The sequence below is a fragment of the Camellia sinensis genome, chromosome 7 (assembly GCF_055761805.1).
Source record: "Camellia sinensis isolate YWXY chromosome 7, ASM5576180v1, whole genome shotgun sequence".
NCBI classification, from domain to species: Eukaryota; Viridiplantae; Streptophyta; class Magnoliopsida; order Ericales; family Theaceae; genus Camellia; species Camellia sinensis.
This window is the reverse complement of record NC_138967.1, coordinates 50,751,750-50,776,793: the sequence shown is the minus strand read 5'-3', so window position 1 is coordinate 50,776,793 and position 25,044 is coordinate 50,751,750. Positions and strand designations below refer to the sequence as shown.

Sequence of the window (25,044 nt, the reverse complement as noted above, 5' to 3'; positions counted from 1 at the left end):
TTATTTAATGGATAAAATGTTTTTCAAAAAATATAGACTGTTAGTTTTCTTTTCCGGATTTTGCTGTATATGTATTCTGTTTTCAATACAGAATTTTATTCAATGTTTTCTGGGTCTTTTTTTTTTCTTTTTGAAAGGCTTCTGGTTGTTTACCTATGGAATTTTTATTCGGTAGTAATTTTATTTTGTATATTCTGTATTTAAAATATGATTTTACATGATCTATGTTTGAGTCAGATTCTATTTCTTATTATGTTGTCTTTAACCGTAATTTTTGGTTATTCTTGATTTTGTTTATTAGAATCTGATAATATTGTTGCAGATTATTATTTTATGAAATTTGTTTTCTGTATAAGTTTTCTACTTAGTACAAATCTATGTTTGTGTTCTTTATATTTTATGAGATTATCCTTTATAAGTACGATACTCTTGTATGGTGTAGTTCTAGTCAGAATTCTATCACATTAATTCGAAAGTCGCGACTATTCCGATCTAATATCCCATTATGTGCAGCATTGAATTCAGAGACATGCTTATATTTATGTGTTTACCATTTGGAAAGTTTTGTATATATTTGTCTGCTTATTTGGCCTGGTTTGTGCAACATTGAATTCAAAGACGTGCTTATATTTATGTGTTTACCATTTGGAAAGTTTTGTACCATATTTGTTGCACTTGATGGAGCACTTTGAATACTATCCTCAACCCCACTTACCTGAATCTTGGATGTAGCTTTCTGCCGCTTTTTCCTTGATTTCATCCTTCACTCACGAAGAACTTTTGAACAGTTTTCACAATGCCAAGCATGTTCATTGGAGAGAAGCTCTGGCTTCATGAAATATGCCAAACAGCTCTCTATGAACACTGGAGAATCACTGTTATTGACTTCATCTGGATCAGACTCGCTGCTATTTCCATCTAAGAAAGCAGTTTCTGCAATTTCGTATGCCAGAAAATTACTCTCACTTGACAAGGGTTTTACATCGGGCCCTGCAACAATTTCTGTCTCATTAAATAAGTCTCCAAATCCATCAAAGTCCAATGCATCTGGTTCACAGCCAACAGCTGACAATGAGACCTTACCTTCTCCCAATATCTCACCACTAGTTGAAGTTTCTTCTTTATGAGGAACCAACAAAACTTCAGAATCTTGGACCTGTAATGGGAGGTCATTTTCAAAAGAATTCCCTAAACCATCCTTGCCTCCAGAATCTTGGACTACTAATATAGCGATCCCGGTTTTACCCTTGTTATACAGTGATCCGGACATGTGTCCGTGGATGATAGTAATTGATTATTGTCTTGTTTACATCTACTACTACTTTGTATATTGAGTTATAGGATGTGTTGGACAGGTTTGTTACAGGTTGGTTGTGTTTGGGAGCCTAGTGCTGCTGCCCAGATTTTTGGACCTTCGCTCGAGCGAGGAGTTGATCGCTCGAGCGAGAGTTGAGTTCGTGTCTGGTAGATCGAGCCAGAGTGGCTTCGCTCGAGCTAGGGATTGCGTCTGGTTCTGGACCTGAGAGCTACATTTCTTGGCTCGAGCGAGCTTTCTTCGCTCGAGCGGTCTGGTTTGTTTTTCGCTCGAGCGAGAAGTCTGTCGCTCGAGCGTGCTTCTGGTTGCAGACCTGAGGGTTTGAGTTGTTGGCTCGAGCGAGCATTCCTTCGCTCGAGCGCACTTCTGAGTTTTTGGCTCGAGCGAGAACTTCTTGGCTCGAGCGAGATTTTTCTGTGTCTGGTCGCTCGAGCGACAAAGTTTTCGCTCGAGCGAGCGTGTTTTATATCAGCGGACAGTAGCGTTTTTGAACATCAATTTTTCACTTCCTTTTTCTTTCAAACCTTAGATCCGAGACTCTCTCTCTCTAAGCTTACACTCTCTCTAAGATTTGATCTCCCTAGAGTGTGAATCTAGCCTAGGGTCTTTGTTAAAAAGATAGAGGGCGTTGAGAGCTTCAATTTAATCTGAAAAAGTTTGGGTTTGGAGCATGTTGGTCTTCGAGTCTTCATCTCCTTTTTGGCTCAAACTTCGAGGTAGGGATATCCTACTCCTCTCTATGGATTTTGTCTTTAAATTTTAGTATTTTGAGATGTTGGGGTTGGTTTGGTAATTTTGTGAAAGTTTGGGGCTTTTGTGTTATTTTACAAAAGTTGGGGTTTTATTTATAATAAACCTAGATGCATGTTTAGCATAGAGAAATGGAATAAATGTTGAATCATTGATGAAAATGGGACTTAAGGGTTGAAATGTTAATTATGGAAAGTGACCTAATTACATTGTTTGATTAATTGGGATAATTAATTGTGAGAAATGAGGAAATGAAACGGAATTGTTGAGATTGGGAATGTATGGGTTAAAGGGTGTAGTTGAATTATTTATCACTCACCGAAATGAAATGTTGATTGAATATCCATTTGTGCATTTACTTTCTGTTTAGAAATAACTGCTTTGGGCTATCGGTGGAGGATAGTCGTGATTGTTGTAGACAATGCATGATGATTAGGCAAACGAAAACTAATCAATGAAATGTGTCATGGAATTTGACGGTTGATAGAATACATTAACTGTATGTATTGAGTGATTGTATATAGAACCAATGTGTTTGTATACGTTATGTGTAGAGGAGGAGATGGGGGATGTACTCCGCGGTTTAGGGGAAGATGGGGGATGTACCTCTAAACCGGATAGCGTTGGGAGGAGACAGGGGATGAACTCCGTAGATACAGCTCATATGCTTGTCTAGAGAAGTGAAGATAGAGCTAATATGCTTATCTTTGTGAAGTGTGGATACAGCTTATATGCTTATCTGTAAATGTGGGATATAGTTTTTATACATATCTGTTGAAATGATGATAGAGCTAATATTCTTATCTGTTGAAAAAGGGAAAATGACAAGTAACTTGGACTCTTAAGTCGTATGACATAAAATATGATTTATGTGGATGTGTTAGTGTTGGCCATCTATCAATTGCTAATCTTCTAGTCATTGTTCATGGTTGGTTTAGTGTATTTCTACTGGGCTGTGGCTCACCCTATATGGGAATATCATTTTCAGGTACAGGTAGCATGCCACATCCGAGGACATAGCTTAGGAGGCTAGAGGCGGGCACACTTTTGTCGTTTTTACTTTTGATGTATTACATGTAAATTCAAGCCAAGGGCTTAATGTGTATGAGTTAGTACTCTTTTGTTGTAACCAAGTGTTGACTTGGAAAGCTGTAAGCCCATAGGGCATTTGCTTTTGCTGTTAACATGTAATACTTTTGTAATGAAACTTTGATGAATAGAAGAATGTGGTTATTTCATATGTCTTATTTGATGGGTTTAATGTTGTTAATTTTGAGGGTGTGACAACTAATGCATCGTTAACGTTGGAAGCCATAACATGATCATCTGATAATGTATCGCGTTCAAGGTAATCCAACCATGTCAAATTGTCCAATGAACCTGCTGTTTCTACTATACAAAGACAATGGATCTGCCTGCTAGATTCTATGCCATCCTGTAACAAGGCATCGTTTTGAGCACCAAATTGTCTTCCTGAATCATAAATTACTGTAATATCATTAGGTTTTGAATCTGTATCATCGTCATTTGACACAGGATCTGGTTCCAGGTAATCCAACCATGCTAAATTGTCAACTGATGCCTCTGTTTTATCCATGACATTCTTGATGAATGTATTCTTTTCAAACTCTTCAGCAGTCAAGAGATTTGATGAAACTGAACTCTTTTTATCTGCCACAGTACTAGGGCCAACGGATTCAAACAGTGCAGAATCGACCAAAGCATCTCCCACTTTTTCTTTGACAGGCACAGTAGATTCTACTTGGCAAGAAGATGAACCACCAGCTGACGGAACTGAAACACTTTCAGATGCTACAGAATTCGCTTCCCTATTAAGCTTTAGACGAATCCTTCCACTTCGTTTTGGAGGCAGCATTGGTTCCTTGGCTCAAGAAATAGGTTGGGCCCTATAGCGATCCAGGGTTTACCCTTGTTGTACAGTGATCCAGACATGTGTCCATGGATGTTGGTAGTTGTTTATTATCTTGTTTGCATCCTTTTACTTCATATTTGAGTTATAGGATGTGTTGGGCAGGTTTGTTACAGGTTGGTTGAGTTTAGAAACCAAAACTAGTTGCCCAGATTTTGACCTGTCCGCTCGAGCGGGAGTGTTGGCGCTCGAGCGGGGATTGCACCCATCCAGTATTTTCTGTGCAGTGTTGGACGCTCGAGCGTGGTACTGGCCGCTCGAGCGGGGTTGTGTGAGTGCCGCTCGAGCGGGGAGTTGGGAGCTTGAGCGGAGACCTGGTTCTATTAAAGTTCTGGGAGTGGGTATCCGCCGCTCGAGCGGGATTGTTGGCGCTCGAGCAGGAGTCTGTGAGTGACGCTCGAGCGGGGTGTTTGACGCTCGAGCGGGTCGACTGGGTTTAAGTTCCGTGTTTTGACTTTTCAAATCACTTTTTCACTTTCTCTTCTCTCTCTTACTTTTCCAAAAACACCATTGTTGAGCCTCTCACTCTAGAACTCTACCTTCTCTCTAGGTTTTGATCTAGTAGGAGTGAATTGCTCACCTTTGGCCTTTACAAAAAGGTTGTTGATCGTCGAGGGCTACATTTTAATCTGAAAATTTTGGGATTTGGAGCACGTTGGGTTTTGTCATCTTCTCCTTTGGGACTCCGAATTTGAGGTAGGGATATCCTACTCATCTCTATGGATTTTGTCTTTAAATTTTAGTATTTTGAGATGTTGGGGTTGGTTTGGTAATTTGGTGAAAGTTTGGGGCTTTTGTGTTATTTTACAAAAGTTGGGGTTTTACTCATAATAAACCTAGATGCATGTTTGGCATAGAGAAATGGAATAAATGTTGAATCATTGATGGAAATGGGACCTAAGGGTTGAAATGTTAATTATGGGAAATGACCTAATTATATTGTTTGATTAATTGGGATTATTAATTGTGAGAAATGAGGAAAAGAAATGTTGATTGAATATCCATTGTGCATTTATTTTCTGTTTAGAGATAACTGCTTTGGGCTATCGGTGGAGGATAGTTGTGATTGTTGTAGACAATGCATGATGATTAGGCAAACGAAAACTAATCAATGGAATGTGTCATGGAATTTGACGGTTGATAGAATACATTAATTGTATGTATTGAGTGATTGTATATAGAACCAATGTGTTTGTATACGCTATGTGTAGAGGAGGAGATGGGGGATGTACTCCGCGGTTTAGGGGAAGATGGGGGATGTACCTCTAAACCGGATAGTGTTGGGAGAAGATAGGGGATGAACTCTGTAGATACAGCTCATATGCTTGTCTAGAGAAGTGAAGATAGAGCTCATATGCTTATCTTTGTGAAGTGTGGATACAGCTTATATGCTTATCTGTGAATATGGGATATAGTTTTTATACATATCTGTTGAAATAATGATAGAGCTAACATGCTCATCTATTGAAAGGGGGAAAATGAAAAGTAACTTGGACTCATAAGTTGTATGACATAAATGTGTAATTTATGTGAATGTATCAGTGTTGGCCATCTATCAATTGCTAAATTTTTAGTCATTGTTCATGGTTGGTTTAGTGTATTTCTACTGGGCTGTGGCTCACCCTATATGGGAATATCATTTTCAGGTACAGGTAGCATGCCACCTCCAAGGACATAGCTTGGGAGGCTAGAGTCGGACATACTTTTGTCGTTTTGTTTTTGATGTATTACATGTAATTTCAAGCCAAGGGCTTAATGTGTAAACGAGTTAGTACTCTTTTGTTGTAACCAAGTGTTAACTTGGAAAGCTGTAAGCCTGTAGGGCATTTTGCTTTTGTTGTTAACATGTAATACTTTTGTATGAAACTCTGATGTATAAAAGAATGTGGTTATTTCATATGTCAATGCATGTCTTATTTGATGGGTTTAATGTTATTATTTTGAGGGCGTTACAACTTGGTATCAGAGCGTACCGGGTTCGAATACTTTGGGTACGTGGGAAGTGATTAGGATCACAATGGGTTTGTCTCGCTTGATAGAGACTTAGATGTAATGTCATATTCTATGTGCTTAATTGATAACATGCTTATGTGGCTATGTGGGTGTGGAATGTAGTTTCTAGGATGTTGATTGGATCCTTGGGTTTCTGGGAGTCTTGTTGGAAAAGCACTTGATCAATGCTATTTCTAACCGGAACTCTAGTAACGCCTCGGGACTATCATTATCCGAAAATGAAATTCGTAAGTGCTTATGTGTTTATGTGCTTACGTGGAGTGAATTACAGTTGTCCATGCATTAGGACGTGAGTGTTTAGTTTCGGCACATTTGTGAATGTGCTAACGTTCTATATTACCTTTATTAGGATGTCAGGACGAGGAAGAGGTGCTAGGCGTGGTAGACCTGCGAGGCAGGAAGTACCGTTACCGGGTGAGATACCGGCAGTGCAGGAGGGAGTTGGTCAGGCCAATGTGGCCGAGCCAGTGGGTCAACAGGCCATGTGTGCCTTGGCCAGAGAGATAGCAGGAGCTTTGGGTATTCTTAGAGCTGGGAATCAGGCAGCTGAGGCAGGGCCTTCTTTCTTGAAAAGGGAGTTTTTCCGGTCTAATCCGGATGAGTTTATCGGGGATCCGAAGGAGCCACTGAAGGCTGATGAGTGGCTAGAGCAAATGAGTAAGACGTTTGAGATGCTTGGCATCGAGGACGGAGCACTGAAAGTGACCTTGGCATCCTTCCAACTGAAGGGAGATGCGGGTCAATGGTGGAAGTACGAGAAGGCTCGTGTTGGTGGTACTTGGGAGGCGTTTGTAAATGCTTTTCAGGAGAGGTTTTTGTCTGCAGCAGCTAGGGAGAAGCTGAGGAATCAATTTAGCCGGCTTAATCAGCAGGGCTTGTCAGTGGCCGAGTTTGAGGCTACTTTTACCAGTCTGTCCAGGTTTGCACCTGAACTGGTGGCGTCTGAGGAACGCCGTTGCTATGAGTTTGAGCGGAAGTTGAGGCGGGGCCTCAAGCTGAGAGTTGGTGGGTCTTACATCCGAGAGTATAGACACCTAGTGGATGCTGCAGCTCATATCGAGCTCATGATGCAGGAGAAGGATGAGGGGCAGAGAGGCTCCAAGAGGAGCCAAGATGGCCAGGGTGATGGCAGGAGACAGAGGGGTTATAACCCTCAGCAGTCTCAGGGTGCAGTTTCTAGATCGACCTTTCCAGTGCCGAGTGCAGGCTCGGGGAGAGGCAATCAGGGGGAGTTTGCTTGTTACAAGTGTGGCCAGCTGGGTCACAAGGTTTCAGTTTGCCCGCAGAAGGGTGGGGGTCAGAGAGCTGCTTCTTCTTCAGCTAGACCGCAGAGTCAGAGTTTGGGCAGGGGGCAGCCCTTGTCTTGTTATCAGTGTGGACAGCCTGGGCACCTGAAGAGGTTTTGCCCGCAGTTAAGTGCCACTTCGGGAGCGTCTGGTTCTAAACAGACGCAGGGATTTCAGCCAGCTCAGTCTGTGCAGGCTTCGAGGGCCAATCCGGGAGCTTCGTCATCTCAGTCTGTGCAGCAGTCTTTTGCTCCGAGAGGTGAGCAGGTAGACCAGGGGCCTACAGGGCGCGTGTATGCTGTTACCGCGCAGGATTTAGTACCAGCTCCATCGGTAGTGAGAGGTACTTTTCTGTTTTGCAACTCGGTTGCTAATGTGTTGATAGACACGGGTGCATCTCATTCTTTTGTATCTGCTGCATTTGCATCTGTTTTGGAATTGGAGTTAGCACAGTTAGCATCTCCTATTTGTGTGGTATCGCCTTTGGGTGGTGAGTTGATCTTGAAACAGGGTGTTAGAGGTTGTGATATAGAGGTCGCCGACTATAGGCTTCCTTTTCCGTTTGTTGTCATGCGTATGAAGGGTTTTGATGTTATTTTGGGTATGGACTGGCTATCGTCATACCGGGCTGTTATCGATTGCTACCGCCAGAGGGTCACGTTATGTACCTTGAGCGGGGAGTGGTTCCATTTCTTGGGAGACCGGGTTGGTAGTGTTTTGCCAACGGGGTATGATTCGCGAGGGCGAAGTGAGCTTAGTGGTCTACTTGCTAGCTTTGAGAGTGGTGAGTGTGATGAGACCCAGACTGTATTGCCGAGGGTGGTTTGGGAGTATTCGGATGTCTTTCCCGAAGATCTTGTTAGTTTTCCACCTCACCGAGAGATAGAGTTCTCTATTGATTTGGTGCCCGGCACGGCGCCGATTTCTATGGCACCTTACCGTTTTGCTCCAGCAGAGTTGGTTGAGTTGAAAGTTCAGCTCCAGGAATTGCTAGATAAGGGTTTTGTTCGCCCTAGTGTTTCGCTGTGGGGAGCACCGGCCCTCTTTGCTAAAAAGAAAGATGGTGCCTTAAGATTGTGTATAGACTACCGGAAGTTGAATCGGGCTACGATTAAGAATAAGTACCCTATGCCCCGTATAGATGATTTGTTTGACCAGTTGAAGGGTTCCCGTTGTTTCTCTAAGATAGACTTGAGATCAGGTTACCACCAGTTGAGGGTCAGGGAGGAGGATACTCCTAAGACGGCATTCCGTACGCGGTATATGGCCATTATGAGTTTCTGGTGATACCATTTGGGCTTACCAATGCACCTACAGTCTATATGGACTTGATGAACCGGATCTTCCGGGAATTCTTGGATCGATTTGTAGTCGTTTTCGTGGACGACATTCTTATCTATTCGCCTACTGAGGAGGAGCACGAGGAACACTTGAGAGTGGTGCTTGAGTTGCTTAGAGCCCATAGGCTGTATGCCAAGTTTGGGAAGTGTGAGTTCTGGCTGAGGGAAGTCAAATTCTTAGGCCACGTGGTATCCGAGGAAGGGGTGTCTGTTGATACATCCAAGGTTGAGGTAGTGCAAGACTGGGCACAGCCTAAGAGTGTGTTTAAGATCCGCAGTTTTCTGGGATTGGCTGGGTATTATCGTCGGTTTGTGAAAGATTTCTCCAGGCTAGCGTCACCGTTGACTAGACTGACTCGGAAGGGGGTCAAGTTTGTGTGGAGTGAGACTTGTGAAAAGTCGTTCCAAGAGCTGAAAGTTAGATTGACCACCGCTCCGGTGTTGATTATTCCGGAGAGAGGGTTGGGTTATGCGGTTTATTGTGATGCCTCACGAGAGGGTTTCGGTTGTGTGTTGACGCAAGAGGGGAAAGTGGTAGCTTATGGCTCACGTCAGTTGAAAATACACGAGAAGAATTACCCCACACACGACCTAGAGTTAGCAGCAGTGATCTTTGCCTTGAAAATCTAGAGGCACTACCTTTATGGTGAGAAGTTCGAGGTGTTCTCGGACCACAAGAGTTTGAAGTATCTGTTTACACAGAGAGACTTGAATTTGAGGCAGAGGAGATGGATGGAGTTCATCGAGGATTATGATTTTGAGTTGCACTATCATCCGGGAAAGGCCAATGTTGTGGCCGATGCCCTTAGTAGGAAATCCATTAGTGATGTAGCTAGTATAGCCATCCGGGAATGGGAGATGTTGGGTGCACTTGGTGAGTTTGATTTGCTACTGGGCGAATCTGTTGAGGCTGCGGCCTTGTTTTCTGTTACTGCGCAGCCTACACTTGTGACACGAGTGTTAGAGGCACAGAGAGGTGACCTTGAGGTAGAATCCATCCGAGAGAAGATCTCCAGTGGGAAGATTGAGAAGGGTTTGACGGTGTATCCCGACCTGAGTGTGAGATACCGAGACCGTTTGTTTGTACCGGAGTCTTGCCGAGAGGAAGTACTCCGAGAGTTCCATCATTCGCGCCTTGCGGTGCATCCAGGAGGTACTAAGATGTATCAGGATTTGGGTCGCCAGTTTTGGTGGCGGGGTATGAAGAGAGATGTGGCTGTTTTCGTATCGAAGTGCCTTACTTGCCAGCAAGTGAAGGCCGAGCATCAGAGGCCAGCGGGTTTGTTGTAACCCTTGCCTATTGCCGAGTGGAAGTGGGAACATGTCACTATGGACTTCGTTGTAGGTCTTCCGAGGACTCAGCGGGGTAGTGATGCTATTTGGGTGGTTGTAGACCGATTGACTAAGTCGGCGCACTTTGTTCCTATGCGCGTGAGAGATTCGGTAGATCATCTTGTCGATTTGTATATTCGGGACGTAGTGAGATTGCACGGGGTCCCAGTGACGATCGTCTCAGATAGAGATCCTCGTTTTACCGCCAGGTTGTGGCAGAGTTTGCAGAGTGCCTTAGACACTAAGTTGACCTTTAGTACGGCTTATCACCCTCAGACTGATGGGCAGTCCGAGCGTACTATTCAGATCCTCGAGGATATGCTTCGGGGTTGTGTCCTGGACTTCGGTGGGACATGGGAGAGGCACTTACCATTAGTGGAGTTTGCCTACAACAACAGTTTTCAGTCTGGCATCGGTATGGCACCGTTTGAGGCCTTGTATGGCTGACCGTGTAGGTCTCCAGTGTGTTGGGCCGAGGTGGGTGATGCACCTTTGTTGGGTCCGGAGTTGGTTAGGGAGACGACGGAGAAAGTTGAGCGCATCCGTAGGAGGCTTGTTACAGCCCAGAGTCGACAAAAGAGTTATGCCGACCGTAGGAGGGGACCTTTGGCGTTTGAGGTTGGTGATCATGTCTTTCTGAAGATATCACCTAGACGAGGCCTGATGAGGTTTGGGAAGAGTGGGAAGTTATCCCCTCGGTTTATTGGTCCTTTTGAAATCCTTGAGAGGATTGGCGAGGTTGCATATCGGTTAGCTTTACCGCCGCAGTTGTCCGGAGTGCATGACGTGTTTCATGTGAGTATGCTTCGGAAGTATGAGCCAGATCCATCACACGTGTTGGATTGGACCGATTTAGAGGTAGATGAGGATGCCTCGTATGAGGAGAGACCGGTTCGGGTCTTGGATAGGCGGGATCAGGTCCTGCGTGGCAAGACCATTCCTTTGGTGAAAGTCTTGTGGAAACATCACGGAGTGGAGGAGGCCACTTGGGAACGTGAGTTGGGAGTCCGTCAAAAATATCCGGACTTGTTTGTTGATATGTAATATTGTATTTAAATTTTGAACAATTGTTGAACTTAAGAGCTTTTATATATGTCTTAAGTTGTGAAACATTGAAAATGTTTTGGTTTATTGGAAGTATGTTTTGGAACTTGCCTCATATGGAAGTTGAATGTGACACTATATGTGTTGAACGTATTGTTGAAATTGGAAAGGAAATGCGTAATGTTGATGCATGTTGAAAGTACATATGTTGTTTACATATTGTGAAATGCCCCTTGTTAAAGGGATGGAATGACCGGTAATGGGTCGAATTCTTGAGTGTTAAAATGTAACATTGTTTAAAATGGAGAAAAACTTGTTTTTGAAAACTTGTGCTTAATTTCGGGGACGAAATTCTTTAAGGGGGGTTATAGCGATCCCGGGTTTACCCTTGTTGTACAGTGATCCAGACATGTGTCAGTGGATGTTGGTAGTTGTTTATTATCTTGTTTGCATCCTTTTTACTTCATATTTGAGTTATAGGATGTGTTGGGTAGGTTTGTTACAGGTTGGTTGAGTTTAGAAACCAAAACTAGTTGCCCAGATTTTGACCTGTCCGCTCGAGCGGGAGTGTTGGCGCTCGAGCGGGGATTGCACCCATCCAGTATTTTCTGTGCAGTGTTGGACGCTCGAGCGTGGTACTGGCCGCTCGAGCGGGGTTGTGTGAGTGCCGCTCGAGCGGGGAGTTGGGAGCTCGAGCGGAGACCTGGTTCTGTAAAAGTTCTGGGAGTGGGTATCCGCCACTCGAGCGGGATTGTTGGCGCTCGAGCGGGAGTCTGTAAGTGACGCTCGAGCGGGTCGACTGGGTTTAAGTTCCGTGTTTTGACTTTTCAAATCACTTTTTCACTTTCTCTTCTCTCTCCTACTTTTCCAAAAACACCATTGTTGCGCCTCTCACTCTAGAACTCTACCTTCTCTCTAGGTTTTGATCTAGTAGGAGTGATTTGCTCACCTTTGGCCTTTACAAAAAGGTTGTTGATCGTCGAGGGCTACATTTTAATCTGAAAATTTTGGGATTTGGAGCACATTGGGTTTTGTCATCTTCTCCTTTGGGACTCCGAATTTGAGGTAGGGATATCCTACTCCTCTCTATGGATTTTGTCTTTAAATTTTAGTATTTTGAGATGTTGGGGTTGGTTTGGTAATTTGGTGAAAGTTTGGGGCTTTTGTGTTATTTTACAAAAGTTGGGGTTTTACTCATAATAAACCTAGATGCATGTTTGGCATAGAGAAATGGAATAAATGTTGAATCATTGATGGAAATGGGACCTAAGGGTTGAAATGTTAATTATGGGAAATGACCTAATTACATTGTTTGATTAATTGGGATTATTAATTGTGAGAAATGAGGAAAAGAAATGTTGATTGAATATCCATTGTGCATTTATTTTCTGTTTAGAGATAACTGCTTTGGGCTATCGGTGGAGGATAGTTGTGATTGTTGTAGACAATGCATGATGATTAGGCCAACGGAAACTAATCAATGGAATGTGTCATGGAATTTGACGGTTGATAGAATACATTAATTGTATGTATTGAGTGATTGTATATAGAACCAATGTGTTTGTATACGCTATGTGTAGAGGAGGAGATGAGGGATGTACTCCGCGGTTTAGGGGAAGATGGGGGATGTACCTCTAAACCGGATAGTGTTGGGAGAAGATAGGGGATGAACTCTGTAGATACAGCTCATATGCTTGTCTAGAGAAGTGAAGATAGAGCTCATATGCTTATCTTTGTGAAGTGTGGATACAGCTTATATGCTTATCTGTGAATATGGTATATAGTTTTTATACATATCTGTTGAAATAATGATAGAGCTAACATGCTCATCTATTGAAAGGGGGAAAATGAAAAGTAACTTGGACTCATAAGTTGTATGACATAAATGTGTAATTTATGTGAATGTATCAGTGTTGGCCATCTATCAATTGCTAGATTTTTAGTCATTGTTCATGGTTGGTTTAGTGTATTTCTACTGGGCTGTGGCTCACCCTATATGGGAATATCATTTTCAGGTACAGGCAGCATGCCACCTCCAAGGACATAGCTTGGGAGGCTAGAGGCGGACATACTTTTGTCATTTTGTTTTTGATGTATTACATGTAATTTCAAGCCAAGGGCTTAATGTGGAAACGAGTTAGTACTCTTTTGTTGTAACCAAGTGTTAACTTGGAAAGCTGTAAGCCTGTAGGGCATTTTGCTTTTGTTGTTAACATGTAATACTTTTGTATGAAACTCTGATGTATAAAAGAATGTGGTTATCTCATATGTCAATGCATGTCTTATTTGATGGGTTTAATGTTATTATTTTGAGGGCGTTACAGGCCCTTTTAGATGGGGGCTTCTTAATTGGAACTAGAAGTGAGAGATCTAGAAATGGCTCAAACACTGTTGCAGAGTGCCCACATTCCAAACAAGAAACAGTACTGGATTGTTGGCCCCCAAAGATGCCATCAACAAAAGTAGGACCCAGATTTGAGGAAATCCCATTTTCCAGAGAAGTAGTCGGTTTTCTTGCACTCAACTCTCCAGTACATAACCCATCAAGTAAACAACGAAGCAACTCATGACCGTCATGCTGTTGACACCCCCTAAATTGGGAAGCCTTGGCACAAACACACCAAAAAAAGGATTTTGGATTTATCACATTTCTCAAGCTAGCCTCTCAACTAGTTTCAATAAAGATTTTCTTTAAAGAAACGGTCAGAGGACCTACAGACTCATCCAATTCCAAGAAGAGATTCCGTAATCTCTCCATTGCTAAGAGACTCTGCATGATTGAATTAAAGAAGCAAGTATTACAAAGATTAACCAAGCCTTTGATCACATAACCACTTTTTCCATCCAAACTACTTACAATGGTGTTTTCTGATTTTATCTCACTTATAACACTGCCACTCCCAAAATAAACATCCTCAACATCCACTGAGGCCTCTTGAAATGATTGCTGCTTTATCTGTTTCACAATATCTAACAGCGGATCTTTCTGTTCACCACTTACGTCCAATTTTTCAACTGGAATAAGTGTATTGCAAGGGAAGCACCAGCGTAGTTGAAGGTTTTCAAATTGGATAGCCAATGGACGACGAGTTTGTCTGGCATCCCGAACTGCCTGGGTTTGAGGGGTTGTTGGGAATCCAATCCCCCCACATGAAAGATGACCACATTCCAAACAAACCCAAATTGCTTAAAACTCAGGTTTCTTGTCCACTGAACCTCCCCCTTTCTTCTTCACCTGCTTGCCCCTTTCCTTACTTGCCCGCCTATCAACCACACCTTCTTTGCAATCTTCACACCTAATATGTTCCATAGAACTTATTCTTGAAGAAATTTTAGCTAAATCAATACCCTTATCAAGATGGGAACACACTTTCCTCTCTTTTACAACTGAAAGTCCATCATCAGTGGTTGGAATGCTTTGTTGGGCAACAGTTTCAGTTTTCTGAGAAAGGGTAGAAACTTGTTTCTCTGTATAACCACTTCGGGCTTTCTTCTTAACTTTTTTTCCATTAATTCCTAAAACCAATCCAGGAAAACTATAAAACACCAAATACCCAAATAGAAATAAAACCAAATCCAAATCCCATTTGGATTGACGGGTTTGACTCTAAAAGAAAAGAAATGGTGAGAAACAAAAATCTTATCACTTATTTGGATGAATGAGGAGAAGCAAAATAATGTGAAAGGAAGAAACTGAGAAAAAGTGAAATCTTTTAAAACTCATGTTCTTTTTTTCACCAAACTTGGTGCCATTTAGTGAGAAATGTAAAAATTTTATAATACCTATCTAAATTAACAATTAAAAAGAAAAAAGAACACCAATAGAGCTGTCTTTCTATCATGTTTATCCAAACATAATGTGAGAAACCGCAATTATTCCTTTTCCTCACTACCATAATCTTTTCCTTTCATTCCTTACCTAACTTACCAAGAGGTGTAACGCCCTCAAAAAAAAGCAACATTAAACCCATCGGATAAGACATGCATTTACATAGAAGCTAACCACATTCTTTTATTCATTAAAGTTCCATTACATAAGTATTACATGTTAACATCAAAACAAAATGCCCTACGGGCTTACAGCTTTCCAAGTTAACACTTGGTTACAACAAAAGAGTACTAACTCGTTTACACATTAAGCCCTTGGCTTGAAGTTACATGTAATACATCAAAAGTTAAGCGACAAAAGTATGTCCGCCTCTAGCCTCCCAGCTATGTCCTTGGAGGTGGCATGCTACCTGTACCTGAAAATGATATTCCCATATAGGGTGAGCCACAGCCCAGTAGAAATATACTAAACCAACCATGAACAATGACTAAAAAATTAGCAATTGATAGATGGCTAACACAGATACATTCACATAAATTACACATTTATGTCATACAACTTATGAGTCTAAGTTACCTTTCATTTTCCCTTTTTCAACTGATAAGCATCCTAGCTCTATCATCATTTCCACAGATATGAATAAAAACTATATCCCACATTCAGATAAGCATAAAAGCTATATCCACATTCTCAACAGATATGTATAACAACAATATCCCACATTCACAGATAAGCATATAAGCTGTATCCACACTTTACTACGATAAGCATATAAGCTCTATCTTCACTTCTCTAGACAAGCATATGAGCTGTGTCTACGGAGTTCATCCCCTATCTTCTCCCAACACTATCCGGTTTAGAGGTACATCCCCTATCTTCCCCTAAACCGCGGAGTACATCCCCTATCTCCTCCTCTACACATAACGTATATAAACACATTGGTTTTATATACAATCACCCAATACATACAGTTAATGTATTCTATCAACCGTCAAGTTCATGACACATTTCATTGATTAGTTTCAGTTTGCCTAATCATCATGCATTGTCTACAACAATCACGACTATCCTCCACCGATAGCCCAAAGCAGTTATTTCTAAACAGAAAATAAATGCACCAATGGATATTCAACCAACATTTCATTTCCTCATTTCTCACCATTAATTATCCCAATTAATCAAACAATGTAATTAGGCCATTTTCCATAATTACCATTTCAACCCTTAGGTCCCATTTTCATCAATGATTTAACATCAATTCCATTTCTCCATGCCAAACATGCATCTAGGTTTATTATGAATAAAACCCCAACTTTTGTAAAATTACACAAAAGCCCCAAATTTTCACAAAATTACCAAACCAAGCCCAACATCTCAAAATACCAAAATTTAAAGACAAAATCCATAGAGAGGAGTAGGATATCCCTACCTCGAAGTTTAAGCCAAAAAGGAGATGAAGACTCGAAGATCAACTTGCTCCAAATCCAAACTTTTTCAGATTAAATCAAAGCTCTCAACGCCCTCTATCTTTTTAACAAAAGCCCTAGGCTAGATTCACACTCTAGGGAGATCAATTCTTAGAGAGAATGAAAGTTTAGAGAGAGAGAGTGTCGGATTTAGGTTTTGATCAAAAAAAGAAATGAAAAACTGAAGTTCAAAATCGCTACTGTCCGCTGATATAAAACACGCTCGCTCGAGCGAAGCCTTAGTCGCTCGAGCGACCAGACACAGAAACTCTTGCTCGAGCCAAGAAGTTCTCGATCGAGCGAAGAAAAACCCAGACCGCTCGAGCGAAGGAAGCTCGCTCGAGCCAAGAAAGGCAACTCTCAGGTCCAGAACCAAACGCAACACTCGCTCGAGCGAAGCCACCCTGGCTCGACCCACCAGACACGAACCTCACTCTCGCTCGAGCGACAAACTCCTGGCTCGAGCGAAGGGCCAAAAATCTGGACAGCAACACTAGGCTCCCAAACACAACCAACCTGTAACAAACCTGCCCAACACATCCCATACTCAATATACAAAGTAAAGAGGATGCAAACTAGATAATAAACAACGACCAACATCCACGGACACATGTCCGGATCACTGTACAACAAGGGTAAACCCGGGATCGCTATAAGAGGACTGTTCAGCAAACATCCTAAAAAAACCTATTCCAAAGCAATCCAATAAAACAATAAACACTAAATAATTAATAATTTAAAAAAACAAACTAACAATTATTAGTAAACCAAACCATTCCTAAAATCCCAACAGTCAATAAATTACAAACCCACATATTAAAACAGAAGGGGAAAAGAAATGCAAAATAGCATAATCATATCAAATGATCAAAACAAGAGATACACTCAACAACCCAATCCAATTATTCCACCAATACATACAAATATTTGAAAAAAAGTAAAATCCATAGGATACTTATTCTTAATCGTAGCCCGATTCAACTTCCGGTAGTCAATACACAATCTCAAGGCACCATCTTTCTTTTTAACAAAGAGGGCCGGTGCTCCCCACGGCGAAACACTAGGGCGAACAAAGCCCTTATCGAGCAATTCCTGGAGCTGAACTTTCAACTCAACCAACTCTGCTGGAGCAAAATGGTAAGGTGCCATAGAAATCGGCGCCGTACCAGGCACTAAATCAATAGAGAACTCTATCTCTCGGTGAGGTGGCAAACTAACAAGATCTTCGGGAAAGACATCCGAATACTCACAAACCACCCTCGGCAATACATGCTGGGTCTCACCACTCTCACCACTCTCAAAGCTAGCAAGTAGACCACTAAGCTCACTTCGCCCTCGCGAATCATACCCCGGTGGCAAAACACTACCAACCCGGTCTCCCAAGAAATGGAACCACTCCCCGCTCAAGGTACATAGCGTGACCCTCTGGCGGTAGCAATCAATAACAGCCCGGTATGACGATAGCCAGTCCATACCCAAAATAATATCAAAACCCTTCATGGGCATGACAACAAACGGAAAAGGAAGCCTATAGTCGGCGACCTCTATATCACATCCTCTAACACCCTGTTTCAGGATCAACTCACCACCCAAAGGCGATACCACACAAATAGGAGATGCTAACTATGCTAACTCCAATTCCAAAACCGATGCAAATGCAGCAGATACAAAAGAATGGGATGCACCCGTGTCTATCAACACACTAGCAACCGAGTTGCAAAACAGAAAAGTACCTCTCACTACTGATGGAGCCGGTACTAAATCCTGCGCAGTAACAGCGTACACGCGCCCCGTAGGCCCCTGGTCTACCTGCTCACCTCTCGGAGCAAAAGACTGCTGCACAGACTGGGATGACGAAGCTCCCGGATTGGCCCTCGAGGCCTGCACAGACTGAGCTGGCTGAAAACCCTGCGTCTGCCTAGAACCAGACGCTCCCGAAATGGCACTCAACTGCGGGCAAAACCTCTTCAGGTGCCCAGGCTGTCCACACTGATAACAAGACAAGGGCTGCCCCCTGCCCAAACTCTGACTCTGCGGTCTAGCGGAAGAAGAAGCAGTTCTCTGACCCCCACCCTTCTGCGGGCAAATAGAAACCTTGTGGCCCAGCTGGCCACACTTGTAACAGGTGAATTCCCCCTGACCACCTCTCCCGGAGCCTGCACTCGGCACTGGGAAGGTCGATCCAGCAACACCACCGTGCAACTGCTGAGGGTTAGAACCCCTCTGCCTCTTGCCATCACCCTGACTATCCTGGCTCCTCTTGGAGCCTCTCTGCCCCTCATCCTCCTCCTGCATCATGAGCTCCATATGAGCTGCAGCATCTACCAGGTGTCTATACTCTCGGATGTAAGACCCACCAACCCTCAACTTGAGGCCCCGCCTCAACTTCCGCTCAAACTCATAGCAACGGCGTTCCTCAGACGCCACCAGTTCAGGTGCAAACCTCGACAGACTGGTAAAAGTAGCCTCAAACTCGGCCACTGACAAGCCCTGCTGATTAAGCCGGCTAAACTGATCCCTCAGCTTCTCCCTAGCTGCTGCAGACAAAAACCTCTCCTGAAAAGCATTTATAAACGCCTCCCAAGTACCACCAACACGAGCCTTCTCGTACTTCCACCATTGACCCGCATCTCCCTTCAGCTGGAAGGATGCCAAGGTCACTTTCAGTGCTCCGTCCTCGATGCCAAGCATCTCGAACGTCTTACTCATTTGCTCTAGCCACTCATCAGCCTTCAGTGGCTCCTTCGGATCCCCGACAAACTCATCCGGATTAGACCGAAAGAACTCCCTCTTCAAGAAAGAAGGCCCTGCCTCAGCGGCCTGATTCCCAGCTCTAAGAATACCCAAAGCTCCTGCTATCTCTCTAGCCAAGGCACCCACGGCCTGCTGACCCACTGGCTCAGTCACATTGGCCTGGCTAACCCCCTCCTGCACTGCCGGAATCTCACCCGGTAACGGTGCTTCCTGCCTCGCAGGTCTACCACGCCTAGCACCTCTTCCTCGTCCTGACATCCTAATAAAGGTAACACAGAACATTAGCACATTCACAAATGTGCCGAAACTAAACACTCACGTCCTAATGCATGGACAACTGTAATTCACTCCACATAAGCACATAATCACATAAGCACTTACGAATTTCATTTCCGGATAATGATAGTCCCGAGACGTTACTAGAGTTCCGGTTAGAAACAGCATTGATCAAGTGCTTTTCCAACAAGACTCCCAGGAACTCAAGGATCCAATCAACATCCTAGAAACTAAATCCCATACCCACATAGTCACATAAGCACGTTATCAATTAAGCACATAGCATATGATACTACATCTAAGTCTCTATCAAGCGAGACAAACCCATTGTGATACTAATCACTTCCCACGTACCCAAAGTATTCGAACCCGGTACGCTCTGATACCAAGTTGTAACGCCCTAAAAAAAAAGCAACATTAAACCCATCGGATAAGACATGCATTTACATAGAAGCTAACCACATTCTTTTATTCATTAAAGTTCCATTACATAAGTATTACATGTTAACATCAAAACAAAATGCCCTACGGGCTTACAGCTTTCCAAGTTAACACTTGGTTACAACAAAAAAGTACTAACTCGTTTACACATTAAGCCCTTGGCTTGAAGTTACATGTAATACATCAAAAGTTAAGCGACAAAAGTATGTCCGCCTCTAGCCTCCCAGCTATGTCCTTGGAGGTGGCATGCTACCTGTACCTGAAAATGATATTCCCATATAGGGTGAGCCACAACCTAGTAGAAATATACTAAACCAACCATGAACAATGACTAAAAAATTAGCAATTGATAGATGGCTAACACAGATACATTCACATAAATTACACATTTATGTCATACAACTTATGAGTCTAAGTTACCTTTCATTTTCCCTTTTTCAACTGATAAGCATGCTAGCTCTATCATCATTTCCACAGATATGTATAAAAACTATATCCCACATTCAGATAAGCATAAAAGCTATATCCACATTCTCAACAGATATGTATAACAACAATATCCCACATTCACAGATAAGCATATAAGCTGTATCCACACTTTACTAAGATAAGCATATAAGCTCTATCTTCACTTCTCTAGACAAGCATATGAGCTGTGTCTACGGAGTTCATCCCCTATCTTCTCCCAACACTATCCGGTTTAGAGGTACATCCCCTATCTTCCCCTAAACCGCGGAGTACATCCCCTATCTCCTCCTCTACACATAACGTATATAAACACATTGGTTTTATATACAATCACCCAATACATACAGTTAATGTATTCTATCAACCGTCAAGTTCCATGACACATTTCATTGATTAGTTTCAGTTTGCCTAATCATCATGCATTGTCTACAACAATCACGACTATCCTCCACCGATAGCCTAAAGCAGTTATTTCTAAACAGAAAATAAATGCACCAATGGATATTCAACCAACATTTCATTTCCTCATTTCTCACCATTAATTATCCCAATTAATCAAACAATGTAATTAGGCCATTTTCCATAATTACTATTTCAACCCTTAGGTCCCATTTTCATCAATGATTTAACATCAATTCCATGTCTCCATGCCAAACATGCATCTAGGTTTATTATGAATAAAACCCCAACTTTTGTAAAATTACACAAAAGCCCCAAATTTTCACAAAATTACCAAACCAAGCCCAACATCTCAAAATACCAAAATTTAAAGACAAAATCCATAGAGAGGAGTAGGATATCCCTACCTCGAAGTTTAAGCCAAAAAGGAGATGAAGACTCGAAGATCAACTTGCTCCAAATCCAAACTTTTTCAGATTAAATCAAAGCTCTCAACGCCCTCTATCTTTTTAACAAAAGCCCTAGGCTAGATTCACACTCTAGGGAGATCAATTCTTAGGGAGAATGAAAGTTTAGAGAGAGAGAGTGTCGGATTTAGGTTTTGATCAAAAAAAGAAATGAAAAACTGAAGTTCAAAATCGCTACTGTCCGCTGATATAAAACACGCTCGCTCGAGCGAAGCCTTGGTCGCTCGAGCGACCAGACACAGAAACTCTTGCTCGAGCCAAGAAGTTCTCGATCGAGCGAAGAAAAACCCAGACCGCTCGAGCGAAGGAAGCTCGCTCGAGCCAAGAAAGGCAACTCTCAGGTCCAGAACCTGACGCAACACTCGCTCGAGCGAAGCCACCCTGGCTCGACCCACCAGACACGAACCTCACTCTCGCTCGAGCGACAAACTCCTGGCTCGAGCGAAGGGCCAAAAATCTGGACAGCAACACTAGGCTCCCAAACACGACCAACCTGTAACAAACCTGCCCAACACATCCCATACTCAATATACAAAGTAAAGAGGATGCAAACTAGATAATAAACAACAACCAACATCCACGGACACATGTCCGGATCACTGTACAACAAGGGTAAACCCGGGATCGCTATAAGAGGACTGTTCAGCAAACATCCTAAAAAAACCTATTCCAAAGCAATCCAATAAAACAATAAACACTAAATAATTAATAATTTAAAAAAACAAACTAACAATTATTAGTAAACCAAACCATTCCTAAAATCCCAACAGTCAATAAATTACAAACCCACATATTAAAACAGAAGGGGAAAAGAAATGCAAAAAAGCATAATCATATCAAATGATCAAAACAAGAGATACACTCAACAACCCAATCCAATTATTCCACCAATACATACAAATATTTGAAAAAAAGTAAAATCCATCAAAGATTTGTGTTTGGAAGATACCCAGATGATTAAAAAGAACAAAATATTCACCTCAAAATCTGATATTGCTTGAACAAACTCTGATGGATTCTCATAAAGAAACTGGTGTTCGAAGATTAGGATCTAAAACGAAGGGTGTTGAGCTGTGTTAGAGTCAGTGGAGTGCGCATTTTGAAGGGTTTGGCGTACCCACATGGTTTCTGCTAGCCCTCTCTCTCTCTCTCTCTCAATGGGGGGAGGAGAGTGAAACAGAGAGGAGGTAGAATTGGGGGTAGAGTTAAAAAGAGGGACAGGGTTTATCTCGGGACCATGGAAACCCTTAGACTCTGTTTGGATGGAAGGATTTCGTGAGAATACGAAGGGTCTGTTTGGTTGTATTTTCAAATTAGTTTTTAATATGTAAACTTGCGCTTCACGTTTGGATAGAACACTCAAAATACATTTCCGCGTGTGAATTCAAATTATAGTATGAAAACCTGTTTGGCAGGTTGTATCTCTACTTTCAACGCTTGTGCATTCTTCCATGTCCTTCTATGTCGTCTCCATCGTCTCTGAAATATTCCATCGTCTCCGAAATATTCACGTGAAGCTCATCTCTGTATCAAACATCAGTCCTTTATATTGATCACGGGTAAGCTTCTCTATGAAACATCAGTACTTCAGATACTTCAGATTCATCACGGGTGGGCTTCACAGAGAAGACTGATTTTATAAATAATGAATACACCTAACCCGCTCTATACTGGTATCATCTTTCACAAATCGAGTTCCTTACGATTTGTGCGTTGTGGAAGATTCTTATTACGGGCAACGAAACAACGACGACTACGACGTAAAAGAACTCACAAATTTATTTACATTTTTTGTTATACGAAAATGATTTGAAAAATTCATCTCTAATTTTATTTTATTTTTCTTTCAGGTCAAATTTATGAAATTTATTGTCGAATCCGACGAAGAAACAGTGCTACATTAAGTCAGTATACACATTCCATCACTGGCGATAATTATTCAATTCCCACTAATCTGGTAAATATATCCTTCAACTGCAAACGATTTTATACGAGTCGAAATCAGTTCTCAAATATTTTCTGAGAAGTGTAAGGGACTATTTTTTTTATTTTAAGATGTTTTCTATTTTCCTAAACTGTTTCACCTTTTGCGAAGAAGAATAACAGTAAGCTGCTAAATCGATCTGAATCTGTTATATATAAATAATTTTTGAGAAGTTAAAATCAATTCCCAAATGGTTTCTCATAATTTGTGGACGCCTATTTCTCATTTCAGATCGGTTGTTGTTTTCAATTGTGAGCTGTTTGAACCTTTTGCAAGAAAAGAACTTGTGAACAACTTGAGTCGGTGTACCTGGACACCCGGCCGGTCGTCCCCGGAGTCATCCGGCCGGTCGACCTACCCATCGCTTTTTCAACTACATTCATTGGTTTATTTACTGGTTTTTTTCCTACTTCATTTTCTACCCGTCCCATTTTCCTTACATCTTTTTTACTGGTTTTCTCCTACCATTCAAAGATAATGTTACTTGATTTTTTTACCTGATTTTTTTTATTAGTTGTGGTTATATTTCTGCTATTTAAATTGAAGTAATCTATTACGCTATTTTTTTCCTTTAAATAATATCATCTGCTTTTTTTTTTTTTTTATCTATGTTCTCTTTCAAAACATTTTGCTATGTTATGATCTGTTTGTCTTGTATATCTACCCCAGACTAGTTTAGATTTGATTTGTATGTTTATAGATGGATGAAAATAATTCTGATGACAACCAAGAAACAAAAATGTGGACGGCCAGAAGTGAAACAAAATTAATAAATATGTTGAGAGATGAGGTTAGAAAAAATCAAACAACTGGCCGTACTACTTCGTGGACAATTAGGCATTGGAATCATTATGCAAATCAGTTGCACAATCTGTATGGATTTCGGTATACAGCAACACAGGTGCGCCAAAAATATCAGCGATTGAAAGCTGATTATCAGACATTTAAGCGACTCCAGGCACAGACTGGTCTGGGATGGGATCCAATTGTAGGCACTGTTGTTGCACCTGATGAATTTTGGGATAAGGTTGCTCATTAATCTGTACTATTAAATAATTTTAATTTAAAGATTTCATGATATATACAGTGCTTAATTCTTTATTTGTATTTGTTGTAGGCCAACAGAAATGTGAAGAAGTTTAGGACAAAAGGATTTGAATATTTTCAAGAAATGGCAGAAATTGTTGAAAATTGTTGTGCCACAGGGGCCTTATCTCGTGCATCCACACAAGGAGCCCTTGACTCAGAAGAAAAAGATGACATGTTAAATAAATTTTGGAACCCTGATGTTGGTGGGAGTAATGCTGGTGGGAGTAACGCTGCTGAGGCAATTCCTATTGACTTATTTGGGGATGAGTACATGGATCTAGCAAAGGGAAAAAGTCACAAGAGGGGTCCTACAACCAGCCAGACTGACAGTGGTCGTTCTAAAAAATCACGGTCAAGTGGGTTTGATGATGTGTGCGCAGCTTTCACATCCTATGTACAAGCAAAAACAGGACATTCACGTGCACGAGAAAATGAGACAGAAGCTGTAAGTGCAGGTGGTGATGATTACTCTCTTGATGCATGCCAAGATGCATTACTAGAGCTTGGGGACATACAACCAGTGCAGTACATTAAGGCACTGACACTGTTCAAGGATAAGGAATGGCGAAGGTTTTTTATGCGCACTCCTACCCATTTGCGCCTACCCATGATCCTCGCTTTGCAGTGAAGTCATAAGCTCTTCATTGATTGCGTTATCAAATCTCCCTGTCTGAACTAAAAAATGATTTCATTATTCCTTACTTGGTTTTTTTTTCTTTTTCCTTCCATGATATCCTCTTCCCTTTCCTATCTTCGTATGTTTTTTTTTTTTTGAACTTTTAAGTAATTTATGTTTTCTTATCTATTATGTTGTGTTATGACAATATGAGCATGTATTAAATAAATTTTGTCCTTCTATGA

General features: G+C 41.8%; 1 protein-coding gene and 1 pseudogene across 1 annotated transcript; one reads left to right on the top strand and one right to left on the bottom strand.

Moving 5' to 3' along the window:
* Positions 1-763: 763 nt before the first annotated feature.
* LOC145795796 (ubiquitin carboxyl-terminal hydrolase 2-like) lies at positions 764-14,763 on the bottom strand (annotated as a pseudogene).
* Positions 14,764-23,794: 9,031 nt separating this feature from the next.
* LOC145795795 (uncharacterized) lies at positions 23,795-24,811 on the top strand. Its single transcript, XM_082880699.1, has 2 exons — positions 23,795-24,121; positions 24,212-24,811. Exons 1-2 carry the CDS (start codon positions 23,795-23,797, stop codon positions 24,809-24,811), a joined length of 927 nt encoding a protein of 308 aa, XP_082736825.1.
* Positions 24,812-25,044: the final 233 nt, after the last annotated feature.